The sequence below is a fragment of the Schistocerca gregaria genome, chromosome 6 (genome assembly GCF_023897955.1).
Source record: "Schistocerca gregaria isolate iqSchGreg1 chromosome 6, iqSchGreg1.2, whole genome shotgun sequence".
Classification (NCBI taxonomy): domain Eukaryota; kingdom Metazoa; phylum Arthropoda; class Insecta; order Orthoptera; family Acrididae; genus Schistocerca; species Schistocerca gregaria.
Window position 1 is genome coordinate 371207141 of NC_064925.1, and position 25300 is coordinate 371232440.

Here is a 25300-nt window from a genome sequence, read left to right on the forward strand (position 1 = left end):
GACATTCACAGACATTCAAATGTCTCACTGTAAGTGTCCTCAGTAGAAATCAGTTGTAATAAACGCTAGGAGTGGACACCCCCCCCCCCCCTCCAATTCCAGAATGAGATTTTCACTCTGCAGCGGAGTGTGCGCTGATATGAAACTTCTTGGCAGATTAAAACTGAGTGTCAGACCGAGTCTTGACTTCCATTGTATCAGTGAGGCACCTCGGCAACTGGACATGTGGTAAGCTTACTGCATCAGAATGTGTGTTTGCTCGGAAGATAATTCCATATTTGAAATAGGAAGAGCGTGTGAAAAGTCCGTGCAAAGTCCGAGAGATGGCACCACCGGCGCGTATCGAGGTCATGTTTAGTTAGTAGCATCTCTGGAAAGAACGCACACCACGTTTCAGCCATATTGATCTATTTCTTTGTGTTTGGCATTCATGTGAATCAACGAAGTCGACTGATTGTCAAAAAATAGACAAAAAAGGATTTCGTGTGGTGATTAAACATTACTTTATGACAGGCAAAACGCCTCATAAGACTAAAGAGACTGTTGTTCAACATTACGGTGACTCTGCACCTTCGATTAGAACAGTTTATAAATGGTTTCAAATTTTCGGAGTGGCCATATGGGCACAAGTGATGCTGAACTTTCTGGACTCACTGTAGAGGTTATGACTCCAGAAGTCATTGATCATTGATAAAATCCATGATATGGCGATGGATGGTGCTTGGGATTGCTAGTGCTGTGGGCATCTCGAAAGAACGGGTACATAATATTTTGCATAAACATTTGGACGTAAGCAGGATATCCGCCAGATGGGTTCCGCGATTGCTCACGATTGACCAAAAACGCAATGGTCTGAAGCGTTGCAAGGATTGTTTGCAGCTGTTAAAGAAGAATCTGCAGGACCTTAAACGTCGTTTCGTCACTGTGGATGAAACATGGATACTCCTAAGACTAAACAACACTCTAAACAATGGGTTACCAAGGGAGAATCTGCACCAAAAAAGGCGAAGACCATTCCTTCGTCTGGACAGGCTATGTCGACTGTCTTTTGGGGTTCGCGAGGAATAATCCTCATCGACTATCTGGAAAAGGGTAAAACTGTTACAGGTGCATATTATTCATAGTTACGGGACCGCTTGGAAACCGAGCTGCAAGAAAAACGCCGGCGATTGGGCCGCAAAAAAGTCTTTTTCCATCACGACAACGCACTAGCACACACCTCAGCAGTTGTGGTCGCAAAACTAATGGAAATAGGATTCCAATTCGTTTCGTATCCTCCTTATTCTCCAGAATTTTCTCCCTTGGACTACTATTTGCTCCCCAATTTGAAGAAATGGCGGTCGGGACAAATATTTTATTCAAACGAGGAGGTGATTGCAGCAACGAATAGCTATTTTGCAGACTTAGACAATTCCTATTACACTACTGGCCATTAAAATTGCTACACCAAGAAGAAAAGCAGATAATAAACGCGTATTCATTGGACAAATATATTATACTAGAACTGACACGTGATTACATTTTCACGCAATTTGGGTGGATAGATGCGAGAAATTAGTACCCAGAACCACCACCTGTGGCCGTAATAACGGCCTTGATACGCCTGGGCATTGAGTCAAACAGAGCTTGGATGGCGTATACAGGTACAGCTGTCCATGCAGCTTCAACACGATACCACAGTTCATTAACAGTAGTGACTGGCGTATTGTGACAAGCCAGTTGCTCGGCCACCATTGACCAGACGTTTTCAAATGGTGAGAGATCTGGAAAATGTGCTGGCCAGGGCCGCAGTCGAACATTTTCGGTATCCAGAAAGGCCTGTACAGGACCTGCAGCATGCGGTCGAGCATTATCCTGCTGAAATGCAGGGTTTCACAGGGATTGAATGAAGGGTAGAGGCACGGGTCGTAACATATCTGAAATGTAACGTCCACTGTTCAAAGTGCCGTCAATGCGAACAAGAGGTGACCGACACGTTAAGCAATGGCACCTCATATCATCACGCCTGTTGAAAACGCCAGTATGGCGATGACAAATACAAGCTTCCAATGTGCGTTCACCGCGATGTCGCCAAACACGGATGCGACCATCATATGCTGTAAACAGAACCTGGATTCGTCTGAAAAAATGACGTTTTGCCATTCCTACACCCAGGTTCCTCGTTGAGTACACCATAGCAGGCGCTCCTGTCTGTGATGCAGCGTCAAGGGTAACCGCAGCCATGGTCTCCGAGCTGATAGTCCATGCTGCTGCAAGCGTTGTAGAACTGTTCGTGCTTCGAACGTCCCCATCTGTTGACTCAGGGATCGAGACGTGGCTGCACGATCCGTTACAGCCATGCAGACAAGATGCCTGTCATCTCGACTAATAGTGATACTAGGCAGTTGGGAACCAGCACGGCGTTCTGTATTACCCTCCTGAACCCACCGATTCCATATTCTGCTAACAGTCATTGGTTCTCGACCAACGCGAGCAGCAATGTCGCGATACGATAAACCGCAATCGCGATAGGCTACAATCTGACATTTATCAAAGTCGGACACGTGATGGTACGCATTTCGCCTCCTTACACGAGGCATCACTACAACGTTTTATCAAGCAACGCCAGTCAACTGCTGTTTGTGTATGAGAAATCGGTTGGAAACTTTCTTCGTGTCAGCACGTTGTAGGTGTCGCCACCGGCGCCATACTTGTGTGAATTCTGTGAAAAGTTTATCATTTGCGTATCACAGCATCTTCTTCCTGTCGGTTAAATTTCGCGTCTGTAGCACTTCATCTTCGCGGTGTAGCAATTTTAATGGCCAGTAGTGTATTCGGAAGGGATCAACAAATTAGAACAGCGTTGGACGACGTGTATAAGTCTAAGAGAAGACTATGTCAAAAAGTAAAAAAAGGTTTACCCCGAACACGTAAGTAGTTTTTATTTTTGCACGGGCTTTTCAAACGCTCCTATAAGCTGACACTTTCGTAGAGCACTTGCGCGCGTAAGGCAAAGGTCCCGAGTTCGAGTCTCGCTCTGGCACACAGTTTAAATTTGTCAGTAAGTTTCGCTCCCATGTTGACAAGCACTAACAGGCGTCTGAATGCTTTTGGTCGGGCCCCTGGGTCTTACCGTCCGAGGCGGAGAGGTAGCTGCTGTCCTCGGAGCTGGAGGAGAGGTCTCCGCTATCGCCCGCGGGGCCCACCTTTGGCCGCAGCCCGGGGCATGCGGAGGGCGCCAGCTTGGCCCCGGACCGCGACTCCCTCTCCTTCTTGCGGCGCGTGCCGCGGACTTTGGCGGTCCCCCGCTTCGCCCCCGCCTTCCGCTTGCCGGTCTCCGTGCTGGAAGCCGCCGTCTTGGGCGCCTTCTTGCTGGCGCGGCCCGCGGGCGCCGCCGCCGGCTTCTGCATCACCACCATGTCCTTCTGCTTCCTGCAACAGTGGCCATTTTCCAGCTCTACCTATTCTGCATACTACGTACAGGACGCACAGTGTGGGAGGGGACGACGGTAGTGGTGGTGGTGGTTAGTGTTTAACGTCCCGTCGACAACGAGGTCATTAGAGACGGAGCGCAAGCTCGTGTTAGGGAAGGAAATCGGCCGTGCCCTTACAAAGGAACCATCCCGGCATTTGCCTGAAAAGATTTAGTGAAATCACGGAAAACCTAAATCAGGATGGCTGGAGACGGGATTGAACCGTCGTCCTCCCGAATGCGAGTCCAGTGTGCTAACCACTGCGCCACCTCATCGGTGACGACGGTAGTAGTGGGTGTCCCATAGTCAACGGTCACTGCACGGTAGGGAAGGTCCAGTTCGACAGCTGAAGCCTACGCACAAATGATATCTCGCATAACTTGTAAGCTCCAATTAGAACGACTGCAAACGACCGTACTAACATGTTCTGTCAGTACGACCAGTAATTCTACAAATATAGAATTTCAAAGTACATATTTCTTCACTATAGTATCAAAACGAACAGTTGCTTAAAAAACGGATCAAACAAAGAAACAGGAGTCTGAATATACACTTGTAGAAGGAAATGTCATCAAATAGACAATAGGTAGAAAATGTAGAGTAGTGGACACTCGAGTTTCCTAAGAAATTGAAAAAGTAAAATAAAGAACACGGGTCATGTGGAAATTATGTTCAGTCTCCTGACAACTTGTTCATCAATAGTATGTAAAAATAATTTTTTTTTTCCTTGTTCCGCATTTTTCCCGATGTAGTGAAACTCAGCAAGCACACCTACCTATCACTCCCAACCCCTTTCCTTTTTTTTTTTTTTTTTTCTTGCTGTCCGCCCCCGGTAGCTGTGTAGTCAGCGTGAGAAAATGTCAATCCTAGGGGCCCGGGTTCGATTCCTGGCTAAGTCTGAGATTTTCTCCGCACAGGGAATGGGTGTTGTTTGCCCTGATCATCATTACTCCAGCCGCATCGACGTGCAAGTCAGCCGGCCGGAGTGGCCGAGCGGCTCTAGGCGCTACAGTCTGGAACCGCGCGACAGCTACGGTCGCAGGTTCGAATCCTGCCTCGGGCATGGATGTGTGTGATGTCCTTAGGTTAGTTAGGTTTAAGTAGTTCTAAGTTCCAGGGGACTGATGACCTCAGCTGTTAAGTCCCATAGTGCTCAGAGCCATTTGAACCATTTGACGAGAAAGTCGCCGAAGTGGCGTCAAATCGGAAGACTTGCACCCCGCGAACGGTCTACCTGATGGGAGACCCTAGTCACACGACATTTACATTTTGTTATTGTGGGACTGGAATATCTAGGGTTCTGGCAATCCTCTCAAATAAGCTTTTTACTGAGATTTTGATTTCGTCCTATACCTGCTCTGACGTATTATTATTCACGTACTGGCCAAATAGCAGCACGCGAGCTAAAATCTATCAATGTTGCTTTTGACAGCTGGCCTTCCTTTGTGTCCAAATTTGTTTCAGACTTTCAGAATGAAGTCTCTTTCTTTCATCAGACCACGGTGTTCCAGTACGTTTTGTACTTTCTCTCTGATCAAATTTCCAATCAAATATCTTTTGCTGATTGTTTTTGTATCTTTGACGTCTGCCTGCGTTATACTGGCTACATTAAGGTCCTCCTTAATCGCAGCGAACCATTTTATTGCCTCAGCTTTGGCCGCACTTCTGTTTTCGTAGAATTCTACTATTTGTTTTGTCACCCTAGTGGGTGCATTCTTTTAATGTGCTCAGAAAATTTAAGTCTTCGTTTTCTCACGTCACCATGTATGTCTGTGTATTCTTCCATTCCCTTATTACTTCTCAGCCTGTATGTTTCTCCATCAGTAATTTTCCTAATACCCTCTCTTTGTTTCTTTTGAATTTCTTCAATATCCCTCTTTCTGTTTAAAATTAAAGTTTCTGCTCCATAAAAATATTCAGGTTTGATTAAAGTGCTGTAATGCCTAAGTTTACTGAATTTAGAAAGTGTTTTTTTATTGTAAATATTTTGTGTTAATGCAGTTGCCATTTTTGACAGCGAACTTCGTTTGAAGCTTTTTCTAGAAGTTTTGTTGTATGGTTTCCTCCAAGTATTTAAACTGTAGAATTCTTTCTATTTTCCCATATTTCAGTTCAAAAACTCTGGTGCTTGTTAGTTACATGTCACACATTCTGTTTTTTCGAATGATATTTGTAGTATTACTTTTTCCCTTACTTCTTTGAGAATTTCTATTTGTTTTTGAGCTTTGGTAGTATCCCTACTTAAAATTACCACATCATCTGTGAAGGCTAGGCAATCTAATATTACTTGTACCTAACTTGACTGATTGATCTATATTTTGACTCGACTTTTTCTCTCGCCGTTATGTAATTACCGTTCCCAAAACACAGTTAAGCCCTAATGGGGATAGTCCATCTCCATGCTCTGACATAAATTTAAGGCCATTACAAATGGTCAAATGTGGCTGATTATGAACATCCCTGAAGCTGTGGTACATGAAGACTTGAGTGACGTGATGTGTAGTAAAGAAATAACAGTGGGAAATGTCTAAGTCTGTAAGTCGACATATCATACCACATTTCAAAAACCTGGAGGCCATTTTCGTGAAACAGCATTCCTTAGATCAGACCGGCGGGAACTGGTAGGCCTCGAAATGTGCCAACTGTTTGGTGTGAGGCAGCTGTGTTATAGGACATTGAGGACAATCCTAACATCAACACACATTCGATAGGCAAAGAACAATTTAGTTCCAGCGTCAATGGAACGTTCTGCACGAGACAGGCATGTATCTGTGGAAGTATGTATCAGATGGCACAATACCCATCAGCTGATGACTTTCCTCAGGATTCGGATTCTGCCAATGGCATGTATACCAAACTGTAACATTCATGATTTCCAAACTGTTTTATTTACTTACGGGCTAGTGTCATCAGCCACAAGATCCATGTCTGTGAGTTGGAAAACCACAAGGAACCTCGTGTTTCCCATTACCAACAGAGTTTTACCATAAAAGTGTGGGTTGGTGTTCAGTGAATATCTGCCTGGGTCGTTTCTTGTGCCTAACACGTTCGGTGGAGGAAATTGGGTCATCTGCCTCCCTGAAGTACTTCCGTAAACCTTAGGGAATGTCCCGCAAGCAGTTAGCAACTAATTACAGTTCCAGTATGACGGACACTCACAACACTTTGCCGCTGAGTACATTTAAACAACACTACCCTCCAGCTAGTCGGGCGCTGAGTTCTGTGGCGACATTTACAGCTGTCATTCTCTTATTTTTCGTCACAGTTCTCCAATGACTCCGTGCCACGATCACTCCACACAAAGTTTCATCCGCATTATGACGTATAGGATGATTTTTTTTACGCTATCCGTGTATGTGATATAAATTGTCGATACGGTACGTCATGAAACACCAAACACTTTGGATACTTTGGTTACTGAAGCAGCCACCATATGAGCCCCAACCATTTGCTGATGATCGAGTTCCGTTACCTCCAGCATAATGAACTCACAACTACACAGAACACTGTTCTGATCACTACTGAGATTTGTGACATATTGAGGACATTACAAATGGTTCAAATGGCTCTAAGCACTATGGGACTTAACATCTGAGGTTATCAGTCTCCTAGACCTACAACTACTTAAACCTAACTAACCTAAGGACATCACACACATCCATGCCCGAGGCAGGCTTCGAACCTACAACCGTAGCAGCTGCGTGGTTCCGGACTGAAGCGCCTATAACCGCTAGGTCACAACGGCCCTGTGGGGACATTACACAAGAGCCATTCGTGGTGAAGTACAACAGCGCAACCTGCAGACCTGCCTATCATCTCCATTAATGTTCAAGCATGCATTTCTCATGGTGGATGTTTCAATATTTTTATCAAACCACTATCATTCCTCCAGCCTTTGTAACTCTGTAAATGGAGGGAATATACACTACTGGCCATTAATATTGCTACACCAAGAAGAAATGCAGATGATAAACGGGTTATCGTTGGACAAATATATTGTACTACAACTGACACGTGATTACTTTTTCACGCAATTTGGGTGTACAGATCCTGACAAATCAGTACCCAGAACAACCACCTCTGGCCGTAATAACGGCCTTGATACGCCTGGGCATTGAGTCAAACAGAGCATGGATGGCGTGTACAGGTACAGCTGCCCATGCAGCTTCAACACAATACAACAGTTTATCAACAGTAGTGACTGGCGTATTGTGACGAGCCAGTTGCTCGGCCATCATTGGCCAGACGTTTTCAATTGGTGAGAGATCTGGTGAATGTGCTGGCCAGGGCAGCAGTCTAACATTTCTGTATCCAGAAAGGCCGGTACAGGATCTGCAACATGCAGTCGTGCATTATCCTGATAAATGTAGGGTTTCACAGGGATCGAATAAAGGGTAGAGCCACGGGTCGTAACACATCTGAAATGTAACGTCCACTGTTCAAAGTGCCGTCAATGTGAACAAGAGGTGAACGAGACGTGTAGTCAAAAGCATCCGATACCATCAGGCCTGGAGATACGCCAGCATGGCGATGACAAATACACGCTTCCAATGTGCGTTCACCGCGATGTCGCCAAACACGGATGCGACCATCAAGATGCTGTAAACAGAACCTGGATTCATCCGAAAAAATGATGTTTTGTCATTCGCGCACCCAGATTCGTCGTTGAGTACACCATCGCAGGCGTTCCTGTCTGTGATGCAGCGTCAAGGGTAACCGCAGCCATGGTCTCCGAGCTGATAGTCCATGCTGCTGCAAACGTCGTCGAACTGTTCGTGCAGATGGTTGTTGTCTTGCAAACGTCCCCATCTGTTGACTCAGGGATCGAGACATGGCTGCACGATCCGTTACAGCCATACGGATAAGATGCCTGTCATTTCGACTGCTAGTGATACGAGGCCGTTGGGATCCAGCACGGCGTTCCGCATTACCCTGCTGAACCCACCGATTCCATATTGTGCTAACAGTCATTGAATCTCGATCAACGCGAGCAGCAATGTCGCGATACGATAAACCGCAATCACGATACGCTACAATCCGACCTTTATCAAAATCGGAAACGTTATGATACACATTTCTTCTCCTTACACGAGGCATCACAACAACGTTTCACCAGGCAACGCCGGTCAGCTGCTGTTTGTGTATGAGAAATCGGCGGGAAACTTTTCTCATGTCAGCACGTTGTAGGTGTCGCCATCGGTGCCAATCTTGTGTGAATGCTCTGAAAAGCTAATCATTTGCATATCTCAGCAACTTCTTCATGTCGGTTAAATTTCGCTTCTGTAGCACGTCATCTTCGTGGTGTAGCAATTTAATGGCCAGTAGTGTAGAATCAATTGTTTGAACCAGAATGAGATTTTCACTCTGCAGCGCAGTGTGCGCTGATATGAAACTTCCTGGCAGATTAAAACTGTGTGCCCGACCGAGACTCGAACTCGGGACCTTTGCCTTTCGCGGGCAAGTGCTCTGCCATCTGAGCTACCGAAGCACGGCTCACGTCCGGTACTCACAGCTTTACTTCTGCCAGTACCTCGTCTTCTACCTTCCAAACTTTACAGAAGCTCTTCTGCGAAAGTGTCGAAGGTAGGAGACGAGGTACTGGCAGAAGTAAAGCTGTGAGTACCGGGCGTGAGCCGTGCTTCGGTAGCTCAGATGGCAGAGCACTTGCCCGCGAAAGGCAAAGGTCCCGAGTTCGAATCTCTGTCGGGCACAGAGTTTTAATCTGCCAGGAAATTTCATATCAGCGCACACTCCACTGCAGAGTGAAAATCTCATTCTGGAAACATCCCTCAGGCTGTGGCTAAGCCATGTCTTTGCAATATCCTTTCTTTCAGGAGTGCTAGTTCTGCAAGTTTCGCAGGAGAGCTTCTGTAAAGTTTGGATGGTAGAAGACGTGGTACTGGCAGAAGTAAAGCTGTGAGTACCGGGCGTGAGTCGTGCTTCGGTAGCTCAGATGGTAGAGCACTTGCCCGCGAAAGGCAAAGGTCCCGAGTTGAGTCTCGGTCGGGCACACAGTTTTAATCTGCCAGGAAGTTTCAATTGTTTGAACGTTTGTCGGAAGTATAGAGGAGGCAGCTGACGGTTACACTCTAACATCATTTTTCTGGCATCATGCGCAGCCGTAAACACATATACAAGAGTGAAGGCACATAACATTCTGGCTCATCCTTCGCATCCGCCAACCACCACGGAAGCACCGCCTCACATACCAGCACCATATTGATTCGTCAATGTGGGCCAACAAAATTCCATACTTAATTACATCATTAATGAACCTTTGCTCCGTCCCTCTCCGCTTCCGACATTCAATCACTAATTTTAATTACGCTCGTTTTACGGAACTGTAGGAGCCGGAGTCAAAACAGCATATTAGAATTAATGTTGCGCTGCCGCTATTACACTCTGATGAAGACCACTGTTAGCCGAACCGTTGGCACATCGTTCCATAACGTGACGCGACCTCATAGCCAGAAGAAACTTGGGGAAACATAAGACTGGTGGTGCAGCTCTGTAGGCAGCTGGTGGCTAGCGAATGGGCAGTCTACATCTACATCTACATCCATACTCCGCAAGCCACCTGACGATGTGTGGCGGAGGGTACCTTGAGTGTCTCTATCGGTTCTCCCTTCTATTCCAGTCTCGTATTGTACGTGGAAAGAAGGATTGTCGGTATGCTTCTGTGTGGGCTCTAATCTCTCTGATTTTATCCTCATGGTCCCTTCGCGAGATATACGTAGGAGGGAGCAATATACTGCTTTAATCTTCGGTGAAGGTATGTTCTCGAAACTTTAACAAAAGCCCGTACCGAGCTACTGAGCGTCTCTCCTGCAGAGTCTTCCACTGGAGTTTATCTATCATCTCCGTAACGCTTTCGCGATTACTAAATGATCCTGTAACGAAGTGCGTTGCTCTCCTTTGGATCTTCTCTATCTCTTCTATCAACCCCATCTGGTGCGGATCCCACACTGCTGAGCAGTATTCAAGCAGTGGGCGAACAAGCGTACTGTAACCTACTTCCTTTGTTGTCGGATTGCATTTCCTTAGGATTCTTCCAATGAATCTCAGTCTGGCATCTGCCTTACCGACGATCATCTTTATATGATCATTCCATTTTAAATCACTCCTAATGCGTACTCCCAAATAATTTATGGAATTAACTGCTTCCAGTTGCTGACCTGCTATTTTGTAGCTAAATGATAAGGGACCTATCTTTCTATGTATTCGAATCACGTTACACTTGTCTACATTGAGATTCAGTTGCCATTCCGTGCACCATGCGTCAATTCGCTGCAGATCCTCCTGCATTTCAGTACAATTTTCCATTGTTGCAACCTCTCGATACACCACAGCATCATCTGCAAAAAGCCTCAATGAACTTCCGATGTCATCCACCAGGTCATTTATGTATATTGTGAATAGCAACGGTCCTATGACACTCCCCTGCGGCACACCTGAAATCACTCTTACTTCGGAAGACTTCTCTCCATTGAGAATGACATGCTGCGTTCTGTTATCTAGGAACTCCTCAATCCAATCACACAATTAATCTGATAGTCCGTATGCTCTTACTTTGTTCATTAAACGACTATGGGGAACTGTGTCAAACGCCTTGCGGAAGTCAAGAAACACGGCATCTACCTGTGAACCCGTGTATAAGGCCCTCTGAGTTTCGTGGACGAATAGCGCGAGCTGGGTTTCACACGACCGTCTTTTTCGAAACCCATGCTGATTCCTACAGAGTAGATTTCTAGTCTCCAGAAAAGACATTATACTAGAACATAATCTACACTCCTGGAAATGGAAAAAAGAACACATCGTGCAGCCCGCCTCCAGTGGTGTCGCGACAGGCGTGAATGGAGGGACGAATGGAGACGTGTCGTCTTCAGCGATGAGAGTCGCTTCTGCCTTGGTGCCAATGATGGTCGTATGCGTGTTTGGCGCCGTGCAGGTGAGCGCCACAATCAGGACTGCATACGAGCGAGGCACACAGGGCCAACACCCGGCATCATGGTGTGGGGAGCGATCTCCTACACTGGCCGTACACCTCTGGTGATCGTCGAGGGGACACTGAATAGTGCACGGTACATCCAAACCGTCATCGGACCCATCGTTCTACCATTCCTAGACCGGCAAGGGAACTTGCTGTACCAACAGGACAATGCACGTCCGCATGTATCCCGTGGCACCCAACGTGCTCTAGAAGGTGTAAGTCAACTACCCTGGCCAGCAAGATCTTCGGATCTGTCCCCCACTGAGCATGTTTGGGACCGGATGAAGCGTCGTCTCACGCGGTCTGCACGTCCACCACGAACGCTGGTCCAACTGAGGCGCCAGGTGGAAATGGCATGGCAAGCCGTTCCACAGGACTACATCCAGCATCTCTACGATCGTCTCCATGGGAGAATAGCAGCCTGCATTGCTGCGAAAGGTGGATATACAGTGTACTAGTGCCGACATTGTGCATGCTCTGTTGCCTATGTCTATGTGCCTGTGGTTCTGTCAGTGTGATCATGTGATGTATCTGACCCCAGGAATGTGTCAATAAAGTTTCCCCTTCCTGGGACAATGAATTCACGGTGTTCTTATTTCAATTTCCAGGAGTGTACATCTGTATAATTCTCTGCAGTTCATAATTAAATGCATGGCATGGAACCATCTTCAATTTATTTCTCGAACAGCGCGTGGGAAAAACGAACACTTAAAACTTCCTGTGCTAGCTCTGATTTCTCTTATTTTATTACGATGAACATTTCTCCTTCTATTGATGGGTGCCAACAAAATATTTTCACACTCTGAGGAGAAAGTTGATGATTGAAATTTCATGAGAATATCCCGCTTCAACGAAATTACTGCCACACCAAATCGTTTTTCTCATCCGTGGCGCTCTCTCCCCTATTTCTGCATAATGCAAAACGAGCTGCCATTCTTTGACCATTTCAGTGGCCTCCGTCAATCGTATCTGATGTGGATCCCATACTGCACAGCAGTACTCCAGAAGACGTCGTACAAGCGTAGTGTCGGCAGTTCCTTTAGTAGACCTGTTGCATTTTCTGAACGTTCTGTCAATAAATCGTAGTGTTTGGTTTGCAATGAATAAAGGACCGAAAAGAGTAACGGTCTTGATGGCCTCACCATGGATCCGGCAAGCGTTCCATGTCTACCTCGCAGTAAGTTATTTGGGAAATGTAGATGCGTTGAGCACTGTCCTGCTGATAATTCGAGTTTTACGATTTGATCGCGCTTACGCTTTTTCGGGTCAAGCGTAAGTTGAGTCAGCCAGCGCGTCGTGCTGCTAATGCAGGCGGGTGGAATCTGGAATACTAATGTTCGATTATCATCGATATTACCAAAATATCTGTGTCGAGAGTTTAAACATCGATATTAAAATTTCAGTAGGTAAGTATTTTGATGTCGATGTTAAAGACAATACAATGACATTCAACGCTGACATGAAAAGAAATAAAACAAGCTACTTGTTACAACCGTTAATAATTTTCGTGCTCCAGGCGCTAGCTGATTCACATTCAGAAGCAAATTTCAACGTCAATTAAATGCTTGGAATCAGCTCAATATATTAAGACATATACCGTATCAACGCTGCTCCATTGTACGTTGGCGAACATGCACATTGAAGTTGCTTTAGCATGTTGAAAAGCAATCAAAACCAGCAAGTATTTGCTTGCAGATGTTGAAACGACTGACACTGAGGATGAGCAACGTATAGATAAGTTTCAGGAAAACGGAGAAATCAAATCATTTCGTTTATGGAGTGAGCGTTGTAAAATAGCAAAAGAAAAGGCCAATTCGCAAACTGCAACAGAAACGGGTCTACCAATACATTCAGTTTCTGTTGGAAGGATCGCCTTCTATGTCTTAAACAACACTCATTATGAGTACGGAATCAAATCATGGATAGTACATTCTCCAAGAGAATGCACTTAAAAATTTGAGCTGTGTAGCCACATCCTCAGCTTCTGAAAGCCTGTTCTCAAAATTAGCATAGTTCTTCCTCATCAACGCAGTGCAGTGAAGTAGTTTAACTGTTGCTGTATTTATTGATTAATAAATATATCAGTTTAGCGAATCCATCAATGCTTCGCAGTTGATAAATATGTGTGGGAGCTACACATACGTCCCCCCTTCCCTCCCCATATTCCCATCCCCATTCCCTCTCCGTACATCTCCTCCTACCTCTGGCTCTGTCTGCATAACCTCCTCCCCTCTCTTTCTGTCCATTTCCGTCTGAATTCTCAATAGTCTCGTGTAGAAATTTAAAATAAATCGGTCAATGTCTTTTGAGATTTTTGCTAACAACGATTCCCCTTCATATTGCGTATATCCTTATATATGTAATATATTACAAAAATATATAGTCTAGGTCCGTCTGAATGTTCATTAAAGTAGCATGTAAAAATTAGAAGTGAATTGATCAAGACCTCTTCGATATTTGTTGTAACTATGCTTTCCCTTTATACGTTACAAATATATGTGTATATTACATATATTACAAAAAAATATAACCTGTGTCTATCCGAACTTGTGTAAAAATTCTTGGTAAATCGGTCAAGAATATTTCGAGATTTTCGGTAACAACGTTTCTCCTTTATATATTACATATCTATTTATATATTATATATATAAACTGCCAACCCCTTTTTATATAAATACATGTGACACCAGAAAACAAATTTTTGTTTGTTTTCTTTTTCATATCAAAAGTACTGTTATAATCCACAATTACGAACATAAAAAAGAACCAAATCCGTCGAGTCGTTCTCAAGTGATGATCTTTTCCATGTGATTTTATTTTACTACTTTTCCGGTGGGTTTTCCGAAAAAAACTTTCATACAACTTTGTCCTGACATGGAAGAATACAACAAAAACAAATATCAAACAAATCATTCGGGCCGTTCCTAATTGATGATATTTCATACATGCGCCAATTGAAGTTAATTTCCGACTTTTCATAGCACAAAAAAATTAACCAAATTGATCAGGTCGTTCTCAGGTGACAATGTCTCATATATTCATTAACTGATTTTTATTTATATAGATTTATTTGCATGTTGCCTTTTACGCCATTCTATAAATTCGTCACTTAACATCGATGTTTGGAACATCCATGTTTTTGGGTTGATTAGGGACGAGAGTTATACTGAGTACTGATGAAGATTAAAAGCGAAATAAATGTCTACCAAAGGTAATTTCAGATTGTCTGAAGTTAAATTTGTGGGCGACAATAATCGCAGAAATATAGCGGAAGCGGTGGGAGCTCACAGTCGTTATAATAGACATACTGCACAAACGTTTTGTGAAGCAATTCTGTGCACTTGGAGAGGTAAAGATATTGGACATTAGCTAGCTGCACTAGGAGTAAGCAGTATAGGAGGTAGAGCACTCACAGCAGAAGCGAGAGCGGAGCCCTGCGTAGAGGCCGAGTAGAGTTGGCGTTCGGCTGGTACGTCGCAGAGAGAGGGCTGAGGGACCGGGGGGCGTCTCCACATCTGCAAACCAGGCACAAGCGTGGGCACAACAGACAGAGAGGCAAAGCCTACGGCTGTTTCCAGTCACACATGACCTGCTAAGCTACATCTAGTGGAACACATTCTCCATCGAAGGTATCCGGACATCCCTACGTAATGCGGAATTGGCGATTAGATGGCACGAGAAGCGGGCCGCCAGAATGAAACGAAGCAGCGACTGTAGTGTTGTCAGCAGAGAAGCAGTAACACTAGAATGGAACCGTCAGGAGAGCTCACTTTCTTCGAACGTGGAATAGTCACAGGATCTCATCCGAGTAACAAATCCTTCAGCGGCACTTCAATCATTCTGAAGCCGCCCAAGTCGACCGTTGGTGATATGACTGTGAAGTGGAGATGCGAAGGAACAACCACAGCTAAACCAGGATATACTGATGGACAAGGACTGTCAAGGGTTTTGAAGGATGTTCGTAAAAAATCGCATGAAACCAGCTGAAAGCATCACACGGGAGTTGCAATGTGCGAGCAGCAGTCCAGCCAGCGCAATGACTTTGAGTAGGTGGTTAAAAAGAATGGGCGAGAATGGTATAGTAGCTTTTTAAACGCCAAACATTTCTGCACTCAATGCTGAGCTATGCTTCAAATGGTGTAAAAAGCGACGCCACCGAACACTGGATGACTGGAAACGAGCAATTTGGAGTGTTGAGTCACGCTATACCTTGTAGAAATACCATGGAAGGTTTTGGGTTTGCCGAATGCAGAATGGAGAACGTTACGTGCCTTCACGTGGACTGCGAACAGCATAGTACACAGGAGGTGGTGCTACGGCATAGGGTTGTATTTTCGTGGTTAAGGGGTGGTGCACTTATTGTGTTTAACAACCGTTTAAACATTTTACAAGGTTGTGATCTGCGGGCAGCAGAGGAACAGTTCGGAGACTGTGACGGCTTGTATCAGCATGACATTGCACCCTATCATAAAGCAGCATCTGTGCTGCAATGATTTGTGGACAATAACATTCCTCAAATGGACTGGCCTGCCCATAACCCCGACCAGAAGCCAATGCGACTAAAAATGATGCAAATGGTTCTCAGCACTATGGGACTTAACATCTGAGCTCATCAGTCCCCTAGAACTTAGAACTACTTAAACCCAACTAACCTAACGACATCACACACATCCATGTCCGAGGCAGGATTCGAACCTGCGAACGTAGCGGTCGCGCGGTTCCAGACTGAAGCGCCTAGAACCGCTTGGCCACAACGGCCGGCGCCAATGCGACAGCTTCGGGATGAATTACATCGTCGACCTCGCTCTCAACCCTAGCGTCATACATCACTACCTTTGCTGGTTCCGGCTCTCGAGGAAGAATGGATTGCCGTTCCTCCGCAGACATTCAGACACCTCATTCAAAATATCCCTAGCAGAGCTCAAGCTGTCATAAAGGCCAAAGGGGGACACGTTTTGCATTAACACTAGAAGTACCGGACTTCTCCGTACTCCTAGTAAGTACCATGTGGGTCATTTTTGACCCACAGTAGAAAACCACCATTTTATTCGTATTTGGTTGGTGTTTTGTCTTCATGTTGACAATACGTCTCTAAAACGAATCGTGCACTGCCAAACATAAATTTTCAGAAGCAATTTTTTTTTAATTTTTAATTTTACAGCAGAAATTCCACCATCTTTCATCAATTGTCGTTAAAACAGGTAAGTAAACCCATGTTGTAACATTTTTTTGTAAAAAGACTGAAACAGAATCAAAACATATTGTTTTTGTATTTTTGCTTTTATAGAAAAATAAGATTAAGTACCAAATATTTGTGAAATATTCTAAAATGCAGCAGGTGACTAAAATGCTCTGCGTGTTTTCTTGCTTATTGCAATCAATGAACTAAAACATAAGAACAAATAGGTTCAGCCTATAATTATAAATATTTGGAAATATTTAAGAACAATGGCTTGACAAAATTGCCTAAGCTGGGATTCAGACATTCGACAAGCGATTTTCCTCGGCAGCTTTTGCACACATTCTTGTTGCACTTGAAGCATACGCCTGATGTTTTATTTCCCTTTGTTGTTTTGTTGTTTGCAGGAAACCTGAATTTGAAAAGACCTTCTACTTCCATGTTGGCCATTTCCGGCATCGAGTGCCTGAAACGGGAGATTGACTTCTCTTTGCAGTTTGTAAGAGGTAGCCAGCTCACCTGCGAGTCTGAGGGTAAAGTCCTGAATTTGACAACGCCTTTTCCATATTGGCCAGTGCTGGGATCGAGTGCCTGCAAAGGGAAACTGACCCCTGTCTGCAGTTTGTAGGGGGCAGCAAGCTCATCTGCTACTCTGAGAAAAAAGCCCCGACGTGGAAACTTCTTAGAGGTAAGTAACTTAAATATTGTGTGAATGTTGATCATGGGAAGGTAAAGTATATTGTAAAAGACACGCACAGGCCATCACTGTGTGCCAGCTAGGACACTGTAGTTTCTAGCCATTTGGTCAACTACACTATTGGCCATTAAAATTGCTACACACGAAGATGACGTGCTACAGACGCGAAATTTAACCGACAGGAAGAAGATGCTGATATGCAAATGATTAGCTTTTCAGAGCATCCACACAAGATTGGCACCGGTGGCGACACCTACAACGTGCTGACATGAGGGAAGTTTCCAACCGATTTCTCATACACAAAAAGCAGTTGACCGGCGTTGCCTGCTGAAACGTTGTTACGATGCCTCGTGTGAGGAGGAGAAATACGTACCATCACGTTTCCGATTTTGATAAAGGTCGGATTGTAGCCTACCGCGATTGTGGTTTTTCGTATCGCGACATTGCTGCTCACGTTGGTCGAGATCCAATGACTGTTAGCAGAATACGGAATCGGTGGGTTCAGGATGGTAATACGGAACGCCGTGCTGGATCCCAACGGCCTCGTATCACTAGCAGTCGAGATGACAGGCATCTTATCCGCATGGCTGTAACGGATCGTGCAGCCACGTCTCGATCCCTGAGTCAACAGATGGGGACGTTTGCAAGACAACAACCATCTGCACGAACTGTTCGACGACGTTTGCAGCAGTATGAACTATCAGCTCGGAGACCATGGCTGCGGTTACCCTTGACGCTGCATCACAGACAGGAGCGCCTGCTATGGCGTTCTCAACGACGAACCTGGGTGCACGAATGGCAAATCGTCATTTTTTCGGATGAATCCAGGTTCTGTTTACAGCATCTTGATGGTCGCATCCGTGTTTGGCGACATCGCGGTGAACGCGCATTTGAAGCATGTATTCTTCATCGCCATACTGGCATATCACCCGGCGTGATGGTATGGGGTGCCATTGGTTACACCTGTCGGTCACTTCTTGTTCACACTGACGGCACTTTGAACAGTGGACGTTACATTTCGGATGTGTTACGACAAGTAGCTCTGCCCTTCATTCGATCCCTGCGAAACCCTGCATTTTGGCAGGATAATGCACGACCGCATGTTGCAGATCCTGTACGGGCCTTTCTAGATACAGAAAATGTTCGACTGCTGCTCTGGCCAGCACATTCTCCTGATCTCTCACCAATTGAAAACGTCTGGTTAATGGTGGCCGAGCAACTGGCGCAGTACGCCAGTCACTACTCTTGATGAGCTGTGGTATGGTGTTTAGGCTGCATGGGCAACTGTACCTGTACACGCCATGCAAGCTCTGTTTGACTCAATGCCCAGGCGTATCAACGCCATTATTACGGCCAGAGGTGGTTGTTCTGGGTACTGATTTCTCAGGATCTATGCACCCAAATTGCGTGAAAATGTAATCACATGTCAGTTCTAGTATAACATATTTGTCCAACGGATACCCGTTTATCATCTGCATTTCTTCTTGATGTAGCGATTTTAATGGCCAGTAGTGTATATTGACTCCAACCTTATAAATCTTCACAGTTTCTGGAAGTTTCTTGTCAGTATTCTCATTCATCTGACATCCAGCATGCATGTTACTCAGGATACGGATATTTATGTCGTTCCCTTGGTACGCTGTGAGAAGATTGTCACCTGCCTTGTAAGTGTGTTGCATGCAATGTGTCGTCTCCACTTGGCGCTGCAGGAAGAACCTCGAGTGATCTTCCAAGAGCGCCAACTAATCTTGTTCCTTTTCGTTTCAGTTCATCTACCAGTTTCACTCAGGTGCAGAACTTGTCAGTCGCGACGTTCCGTAAGGGCGACGCGCCTGGCATCTGCTGTAGTGTAAGAGAACTGTTAACAGTGCCCCACACAGCAATGTAGAAAAGAATGGGGGGGGGGGAAATCCCCACTGTATAATTAGTTATTCTGTAGCTTTGCAGTGTCGCTCCGTAGGTCTGCATATCGCCAGTCCACAGAAAAGAAAGCCGCGCTGATATAAAGTATCATCCGACCTCCGAATAATTTGTATTTCACTTTTTTTTTTTTTTTTTTTTTTTTGCCCAAAGTATAATAACGTACTCTAAGATCGCGTGAATAACGTCAAGGCCCGCCCAGAAACTATTCACTGTCTGAAAACCGGTGTTACTGATATTAAATTGCGGTAAAATGCGTATGGGTCAAAAACGACCTACATAGTACTACTGGTATAACAGATAAATTTTTCATACTTCTAGATGAGCTAGGGGGATGAAATTTCGGTGAGCTGAACAACAGCATAAATGATGAAAAGTTATGGTAGTGGTTGGTCTTTGCAATGAATATGGAGGGGGTACTGCCCTCCAAGAAGCATCGTGTGTCAAAAATTACTCACTTGGTACTTCTAGTGTTAATGTCCACTAATAAATATCTAGAGACTTTAGATAGGGTATTGTATCCAGGTACAGACATAGGAAACAGATCACAGCAAGTAGTTTTTTCTCGCCATCCGAAAACTCTTCGACAAATCTGCCATGATGGCTTAATTTACAAACTGCCCCAGTCACATGATACAGAACACGTGTTCCGCTTGATTGATTCGTTTCTGGCAGGGAGACATGGAAGGTGGGGCAAACATATTAGTACGATCGCGTATGCTGTGATGGGGGTACGGAAGTTTCGATACTAGGCTTCGTATTCTATAATCGCCGCACCAATGACGTGCCAAAGTCGGCAGGACGTTCAATTGCCTTCTACGCTGACGACACGGCGGTACATAAAAGCAGTAGTAACATTAACTTCAAAGCGAAGAAATAGCAGGAACTCCTCGACACAATCACCAATTGGTTCAATATCTGGAAAAGAAATATTGATCGAGAGAAGAGGGTTGCAGTAATATTCAAGTATAAAGTAACCTTCCTAAATCACCAGACTTACGCGGCTGACATAGCTGACAGAAATCTGCAGTGAAGTGACGCGACATTTACCGAGGCCTTCAGTTTGATAAGCATTATGAGAGATCATAGTAAGGTTGCGTGCGCCGCCTTCTATCAGATGTACCCGCTTCTTAAAGGAAAAGTTGGCGGCGCGGGTGGGATTATAGAGAGAAACGAAGCTTATGATCTGAAGGCGTGTCATCTTGTAGCCGACGCTGTATGGATTAAGGGTGTGGTCCACTGCAGCGAACAAACACCTACAAAAGCCACCGTTTGTGCAAGACAAGGACATGCGCACGATGACAGGTGTCGACCTATTACATGCCAAGCACGAATATAAGCAAACTTCTAACCGAACCATCCATCTACAAGCAAATTAAGAGGAAGTCCGAAAAACTATTTGACAAAGCTGTCACACCAACCCACTGAACTGTTTAGGTACACAATATCCATTGCTTTACATAAACAACCTCCTTCGACTCTCAACAGACAGTTTACGATATGACCAAAACGGCTATGAGCACTATGTTACTTAACTTCTGAGGACATTAGTCCCCTAGAACTTAGAACTACTTAAACCTAACTAACCTAAAGACATCTCACACATCCATGCCCGAGGCAGGATTCGAACCTGCGACCGTGGCGGTCGCGCGGTGCCAGACTGTAGCGCCTAGAACCGCTCGGCTACCTCAGCAGGCTACGATTTGACCATTTGCACACTCAGACAAGAGAGGCGTCAACTACTGGAAATTCGAGCAAATAGAGACGAGGATATGACTCTAACTAAGGATGGTGAAACGAAGCAGCTCTCTGTGGCTAATGTCGCAGGAAACAACGCCGTGATGCAACTGAAAAGGCCGTCATTACGTTTCGCTAAGGACCCATCTGGAGACAACGAACAGCGTCCTTAAGAAAACAAGGAAAGACGGAAAGGATACCGACGCTGTGGGTGTTAAGGTAAAGAAACATAACGCTGGAAACAAACATAAAGTAGACGTACCAGTCAAAGTTTTCTACGCATAAGAATATGAGGACGTGCGACAGATAAGTGGCATTCACAAGTACCGATCCAGCGCAGATGAAACTCCAAACATAACAGATGCTTTTTAAGTTAAAAAATATCGAAAATATGCCACAATTTAGTGGAGCAGGCTTATAACATTGCAAAAATAAATGTAAGAAAACTCATAGCAAATTTAAAATAGCATTGATGAATTCTTCTCGGGTTATCAGCCGTGTGGTGGCGTCGTCTTGTCGCAACGTTTCAATGAATACCCATCAACTTCTGGCCGCTTCGCCAGAAGATTGCAACAAGACGACGCCACCACTCGGCTGACAACCCGAGAAGAATTCATCAGTGGAATACGCCGAGAAAGATTGAAATCGCTTAAAATAGCCTTACTTGCTAATTTTCTTTAATGCTATGCTGTTGGTGTAACCTCCTTCACAGAAAATTTGTTCTAAGAAAATCCAGATGACGAGCTACTGATCTTATGTGAATACTGCCAGGACTGGTGGTAGCGGGTAGGTTATCCTAGTGGGGGGAGAAATTTCGTTTTTTGACACATCACACCTCGATACGTGTCTTGGAGTATTTGTATTTCTTTTCACTTGTCAATAGTAAATAGTGATGAGCCAAAAAATTATGTGCATTGTCTAGCTCGAGACGTGGCGCTACGAGCCCATGACGTGATAAGCAGCGAAGTGTAGACGAATTGGGAATCATTTTATCGACGATACAGACCGAAAATTGGGAATCCACTGACGATACAGGCCGCAAATTGGGAATCCTCTGACTTTGACAAAATTCCCAGCGTCTCCGTACGAGCATCTTGGGAACAGCGAGATGATGGGCTGTTCGTGCGCTACTGTCGCGAGCATGTATGAAAAGAGGTTGAAGGACGGAGAAACTGCGAGTAAGCAACAAGGTGTGGACGTCCACGGCTCATCACAGAACGTGGAGGTCGGACGCTTGCTCTCTCCATGAAGCAGGATAGGTGGCGACATATGTTAGATGTGAAGACAGAGTACAGTTCTCGTGGGGTGACAAATCTTTCGGAGCTCACGGTTCGTTGCAAATTTTTGAAAATGTGGCTCCGCAGTAGATGAATCATCAGTGTTCCAGTTTGACGCAACAACATTATCAATTAAGACTACAATGCGCAAGAGATCATCGAGTCTGGACTGTGGCACAGTGTATAAGTATCGCCTGGCCCGATGTACCACGCTTCTTGTAACACCAATTCGATTATCTTGTTTCATATAGAAACGAATGTCTGCTCGAAACACGCACGGTTCCACTGACGCATAACGGTGGCAGGGGGAGGGGGGCAATATTATGCTACGAAGATCTTTCATCTGACCTTCCATGGGACATGTGATAGTAACGGAAGGCACCGTGACGACTGTGGAATACGTGAACATTACTACAGACCACCTGCATCTCTCCATATTTGATGCCATCCCCAACTCTGATGGGATCTTCCAGCAGGATAACTGTCTACATCTACATGGATACTCTGCAAATCACATTTAAGTGCCTGGCAGAGGTTTCATCTAACCACCTTCACAATTCTCTATTATTCCAATCTCCTACAGCGCGCGGAAAAAACGAACACCTATATCTTTCCGTACGAGCTCTGATTCCCCTTATTTCATCATGGTGATCGTTTCTCCCTATGTAGGTCAGTGTCAACAAAATATTTTCTCATTCGGGGAAGAAAGTTAGTGATCGGAATTTCGTGAGAAGGTTCCGCCGCAACGGAAAACGCCTTTGTTTCGATGATGTCCATCCCAAATCCTGTATCATCTCCGTGACTCTCTCTCCCCTATTTCGCGATAATACAAAACTTGCTGCTCTTCTCTGAACTTTTTCGATGTACTCCTTCAATCCTATCTGATAAGAATCCCACACTTCGCAGCAGTATTCCAAGAGTGGACGGACAAGCGTAGTGAAAGCAGTCTCCTTAGCAGATCTGTTACTTTTTCTAAGTGTCCTGCCAATGAAAATGGTTAGCCTTACCAACAACATTTTCTGTGTGTTCCTTCCAATTTAAATTGTAATTCCGCGCCCAGAAACTGCCTTTAGATTTGACTGATTTATCGCGTAACCGAAGTTTAACGGATTCCTTTTACGAGGGTTGAAACTTTAATAGTGGCAGCTATTTATTTACAGTTCGTACAAAATAGATACGTGTTTCAAATTTTTACTGACCTTCAAAGTAGTCACCAGCATTGTGTACAACCCGTTGCCAGCGATGTGGAAGTCGTAGCAGTGCTAGTTGTGTTGACTGTTCGAGCAGCGCGATCTATTGTCCGATGAATTTGTAGGAGTTCTGAAGCGAATGTTTCAGTTTACAAATCGAGTTGAACTCACGATGGCTTAAGTCAAGGGAGTGCAGTAGGTGGAATAGCACTAGCAGCCCCATCAGTCAAACAAATCAGTAACAGCTTGCACTGTAAGTGTTCGAGCATTGTCCTGTAAAATGATGGTCAGGTCCTGCATAAAATGTCATCACTTCTGTCTCTAAGCTGGTCGTAGGTTGTGTTTCAAAAGTGAACAGCATAGAGATAGCGTATTTATAAAATGAACAGCATATTTATATTATATATACAGGGTGGTACGGCCTAACTTTCAGGAAACATTTTTCACACATAAATAAAGAAAATATGTTATGTGGACATGTGTCCGGAAACGATTGCCTTCCATAGCAACAGAACGTACCAGCGTGACTTCAAACACTTTGGTACAGGAAATGTTCAAAATGTCCTCCGTTAGCGAGGATACATGCATCCACCCTCCGTCGCATGGAATCCCTGATGCGCTGATGCAGCCCTGGAGAATGGCCTATTGTCCACAATACGAGCACGAAGAGTCTCTACATTTGGTACCGGGGTTGCGTACACAAGAGCTTTCAAATGCCCCCATAAATAGAAGTCAAGAACAGGATTGAGGTCAGGAGAGCGTGGAGGCCATGGAATTGGTCCGCCTCTACCAATCCATCGGTCACGGAATCTGTTGTTGAGAAGCGGATGAACACTTCAACTGAGATGTGCAGGAGTTCCATCGTGCATGAACCACATGTTGTGTCGTTCTTGTAAAGGTACATGTTCTAGCAGCACAGGTACAGTATCCTGTACGAAATCATGAGATCGTGGTCCATTAAGCGAAGGTGGAAGAACATGGGGCCCAATCAAGACATCACCAACAATGCCTACCCAAACGTTCTCTGAAAATCTTTGTTGATGACGTGATTGCACAATTGCGTGCGGATTCTCGTCAGCCCACACATGTTGATTGTGAAATTTTACAATTTGATCACGTTGGCGTACATAATGACGAAACTAAAATGAGCTCTAACATGGAAATTAAGCGTTTTCGGACACATGTCCACATAACATCTTTTCTTTATTTGTGTGTGAGGAATGTTTCCTGAAAGTTTGGCCGTACCTTTTTGTAACACCCTGTATATATCGCTCGGAAGACACAGTACATGTTGCACCATTGTCATACCGAAAGAAATTGAGACCGACGAATGCAGCTGTAGTGAGTCCTCACCACACTATTAATTTCGGGTCGCGTAGGGCTTTTCATGATATTTCTGTGGGTTCTCTGTGACCCAAAAGCGGCAATATTGCTTGTTAACTGCCCTGTGAACAAGAAGTGTGTCTCGACAGTCATAAGCAAGTTGTCAACAATTCCTGGAATAGCCTCCCACATTTCCGACCATGCGCGACCTTGTGTCTTATAGGTGTCTTATAGGTCTAAGCATGCAAATTCAGGTGCAAAACGTTCCGCATACTGCCGTAGCTCATGTTTAGAGTCTGTGATATGCGGCGGAGCGATAATCGTGGACTTGTTTGAACTCAAGCTCGTACTCGGTCGCATGTGTCTGCCATGGTTTAATTTGTGGAAAGCTCTTTGTGTTGTCACTATTTGTTTCATTGTAAACCTTTAACAGATAAACATAGTCTTGCACACTCCATTTCTCCATCAAAACTGAATTTCCCACTCCCTTACAACGCCGCAAGAGCGTCACCAAGTACCTGTGCGAGTAACCGCA

General features: G+C 44.8%; 1 protein-coding gene across 10 annotated transcripts in view; it reads right to left on the reverse strand.

Annotated features, from left to right (window-relative positions):
* The window catches only part of LOC126278677 (nascent polypeptide-associated complex subunit alpha, muscle-specific form-like), a 125258-nt gene that overhangs the window by 9614 nt on the left and 90344 nt on the right, over positions 1-25300 (reverse strand). For 6 of the 10 annotated variants that reach the window (XR_007550767.1, XR_007550768.1, XM_049978921.1 and 3 more), the window contains one exon: positions 3113-3411. Coding sequence is in view for 7 of the 10 variants with exons in the window: in XM_049978921.1 (XP_049834878.1) it covers positions 3113-3411 (299 nt within the window). In the remaining 3 variants the exon portion in view is untranslated. Of the gene's footprint in view, positions 1-3112; positions 3412-14855; positions 14958-25300 lie in introns of all 10 variants that reach the window. The other 4 variants (XR_007550766.1, XM_049978918.1, XM_049978919.1 and 1 more) reach the window with 1 other exon arrangement.